The sequence below is a fragment of the Medicago sativa genome, chromosome 6 (genome assembly GCF_051527215.1).
Source record: "Medicago sativa cultivar Bolivia chromosome 6, Bolivia_mono, whole genome shotgun sequence".
Taxonomy (NCBI): Eukaryota; Viridiplantae; Streptophyta; class Magnoliopsida; order Fabales; family Fabaceae; genus Medicago; species Medicago sativa.
Window position 1 is genome coordinate 65725132 of NC_140754.1, and position 2998 is coordinate 65728129.

At 35.6% G+C, this 2998-nt stretch overlaps 1 protein-coding gene across 1 annotated transcript; it reads right to left on the minus strand.

Annotated features, from left to right (window-relative positions):
* Window positions 1-216: 216 nt before the first annotated feature.
* LOC146916393 (multiple organellar RNA editing factor 5, chloroplastic/mitochondrial-like) lies at window positions 217-2404 on the minus strand. The gene is made up of 4 exons (XM_085721611.1): window positions 1654-2404; window positions 1330-1430; window positions 1159-1227; window positions 217-302 (listed from the first exon to the last, which is right to left on the minus strand). The coding sequence occupies exons 1-4, from the start codon at window positions 1968-1970 to the stop codon at window positions 217-219; spliced, it is 573 nt and encodes a 190-aa protein (XP_085577737.1). The 5' UTR covers window positions 1971-2404.
* Between the last annotated feature and the right edge of the window lie 594 nt (window positions 2405-2998).

Genomic DNA, 2998 nt, shown 5'->3' on the forward strand with positions numbered 1-2998 from the left:
CAAATAAATTTGAAAAAAATGTGTAGAACTAAACGAACGAAAGTACCAGCTATTTTAAAATAAAATAACAGCCAAAAATGGAGGCACACTTCCAAGTCACACACATCCCATGTAGTTCTTAGAAATAATTTCCCTTTTTTCGGTATACCAGGGGCGGGGATAGTGGGGGATTGGGGAACTATTTTAATTTGGTGCGAACTGACGTGTACCAAAGCTCTATTCCTCCGTATGTATCAGATTCTTCTCATGTTGCGTACCGCGAGGTGGTCTCTGGACAATCTTTCCGTTCACAAGTAATTCACCTGCACAAACATGATTTAGAGATAATTAATTAACCTATACTAAAAAAAAATGACAAAATGGAGTTCGGGTCTAACAAAAGTTTGTTCAATAGGGGCATAGGAAAAGTGGTTTCTTCAAGTGTTTGATTTTGAATCTCCATAAAATTGTGAAGCAACAAAGAAGAGGTAAAAAGAGAATTTGCATGAGTCCATTAGCATTCAGAGATAGCCATTATTCAGTGACATTGAGAGTTATTACTGATTAACTTTGCCAAGATGAACTAAAAATATAAAGAGAAAAGTAAAAGAAGGGAAACTGTAGTGAACATTAAACAAAAATTTCGTGAATGGCTCTCAATTATGCCTACAATTAATTAAGAATATGCTCTATAAAAAAATCTATTACATAGTTATAACCAATCAAAGTTTTGAAAAATAAACAGGAAATTGTCACAAACTATGAAGCATGGATACGGACACGGACACCGGACACGCCGACGCAGCTAATAATTTGAAAAAATCGCATAATTCAGTGTAATTACAAGTGCCGGTGTCGTGTCGGACACGACACGTGTCTGACACCGGACACGCCTAATCCGAGGAGTGACCGTGTTTTATAGGTCACAAATCATTAGATCAGAAATGGTGGGTGGCTTCAAAGGAGGAAAACACAAATCAGTATGAAAGATCAGGGATAAGTATCAGCTAAAAAATGTGATAGAACACCACGATAAGGAACATTCTGTGATTGTATAGCTCTTAAGCTCATCATCATTTTCCATTAATCAGTTTCATTTCTTGATTTCACGGGTTCTATCAAAATGCATGGAAGAAAATAATCAAGTATAAAACTAAGAAAGCACTACAAAATCCTCACCGCCATAGTCCTTATTCTCAGGATCCCCAATATATGAATCAGGGATGGCAATCATAACTCCAGGAATCCCTACTCAAAGATAAATAACAATATAAACACATTACACAAGAAAACGATTAATAAACAACAAAATAATTCATTGAAATGCCATATTGTTTACGGAACAAATACGTTTGAGCTTCTGGCAACTTTTCTTATCAATCTCGCAGCCAAATCCAAACTCATCACCCTCAAAAAACACATTGTAAATCTTCTTCTTAGCTTCCTCCTCACTGAAAACCAAACAACAAAAATCATTTAGTAACAATAACACCCATCAAACTAAAACCAAAATTATGGCTTCAAAACATAAATCTCTATCACAACAAAAATAAGGGTTTCAAAGGATAAACGAGTATTGAAAAAATAATCCAAAAAGAGTATTGAAATGCATGCATAAATTTTGATAAGAAATTAAACCCTAAAAAAATAAGAATAAGAAAATAGTATACGTACCATCCAAGAACTTTTGTGAGGGTTTGGACGAAACAGTCAATCATCTGCTTCTTAGAAGCACCTTCACCACCAGGCGTGTCCATAACAATGACCCAGTGGTTGTAATCGAGGCCACGGAACTCAGTAGGCCGATGGAAGTCGGGGTAAGGCAATTCGAGTAGGGCGCAGGACGAGTAATCGGCGCGGTTGTGAATTCCGCCAAAACAACGCCGTGTGAGGGATGAAGGATTGGAGAGCACGGAGGCGGTGGCGGAGAGGAGGCGCGTTGTGAATTGGGTTGAGAGGCGTTTGAAGGAAGATGCAACGATTCTTGCCATGATCAGAGGGATAACGATAGTGAAGTGAGGAGTGTTTTGAGAGGTTTGGGATTTTGGTGGGTGCTTTTGAAAGAAGCGATCTTAGTGTTATGTTTTTTTTTTTTTTTTAGAAGATTTGTTTTGGTCTTTCTATTTTCAGTTTTGTTAATTTTTTATACTCTTTTTCTAAAATCATACTCCCTCCGTCCCGCAATACTTGACCTACTTGGTCATTTCACACAGATTAAGAAAAGTGTAATGATGAAAGAAAGATAATGATATTTTTACTGAATTGCCCTTATTATTATTTTTAAACCTTCACTTTTTTAAGTAATGATTACTTTCTTTGTTCCACTACAAACCTTTACATGGAGACCACAAAAAGTAACTATAAGGGGTAAACTTGTCAAATTAAGCTTAAAAATTTGAGAAGGTCAGGTATTGTGGAACAAATTTTTTTCCCAAATAGGTCAAGTATTGCGGGACAGAGGGAGTATTTTGGTCCCTCTATTTTAAAAGTCAACGAAATTTTTTAGTCCTCCTTATTTCTGAATGATGTGGTGCGCTAATTAATGATGTAGATCCTATACATTGTGACATCATCATACTTTCATTTCCATGTCAATAATATTGAAATTAAATTGAAAATTTTAATAGTTATAATTTATAAAAAAAATCTGAAAATCAAATGTCTAAATTGAAGAACCTTAATTTTACAAAATCCCTAAATTGAATTTCCTTCGTAAACCGAATCAGGCATCCATTGTTACACCAAAACCTTTCCATTGTGAATGAGCAATTATTTTCCACATGGGTTTTTTTTAACAAGCAAAAATGAATTATAGTAACACTGACAGCACAATTGTTACAGCACAAGGTGTGCCGAAACAATCACGGAAAGAACGCAGTCAAGTAATTAATACAAAATAGTCAGTTGATGCCCATACATAAGAGCGGGTTCGACCACCAAATATATGTACCGAAGCTAAAAACAACATTACTACCTTTCAACCACCACAAGACGAAATGAAATTATTTCAAAGTTGAGT

Coding starts and splice junctions, on each gene's coding strand:
- LOC146916393 (XM_085721611.1), bottom strand. CDS start 1,970: ATGGCAAGAATCGTTGCATCTTCCTTCAAACGCCTCTCAACCCAATTC. Junction 1,431..1,653: donor CTCACAAAAGTTCTTGGATG/GTACGTATACTA, acceptor TTTGGTTTTCAG/TGAGGAGGAAGCTAAGAAGA. Junction 1,228..1,329: donor AAGTTGCCAGAAGCTCAAAC/GTATTTGTTCCG, acceptor ATCTTTGAGTAG/GGATTCCTGGAGTTATGATT.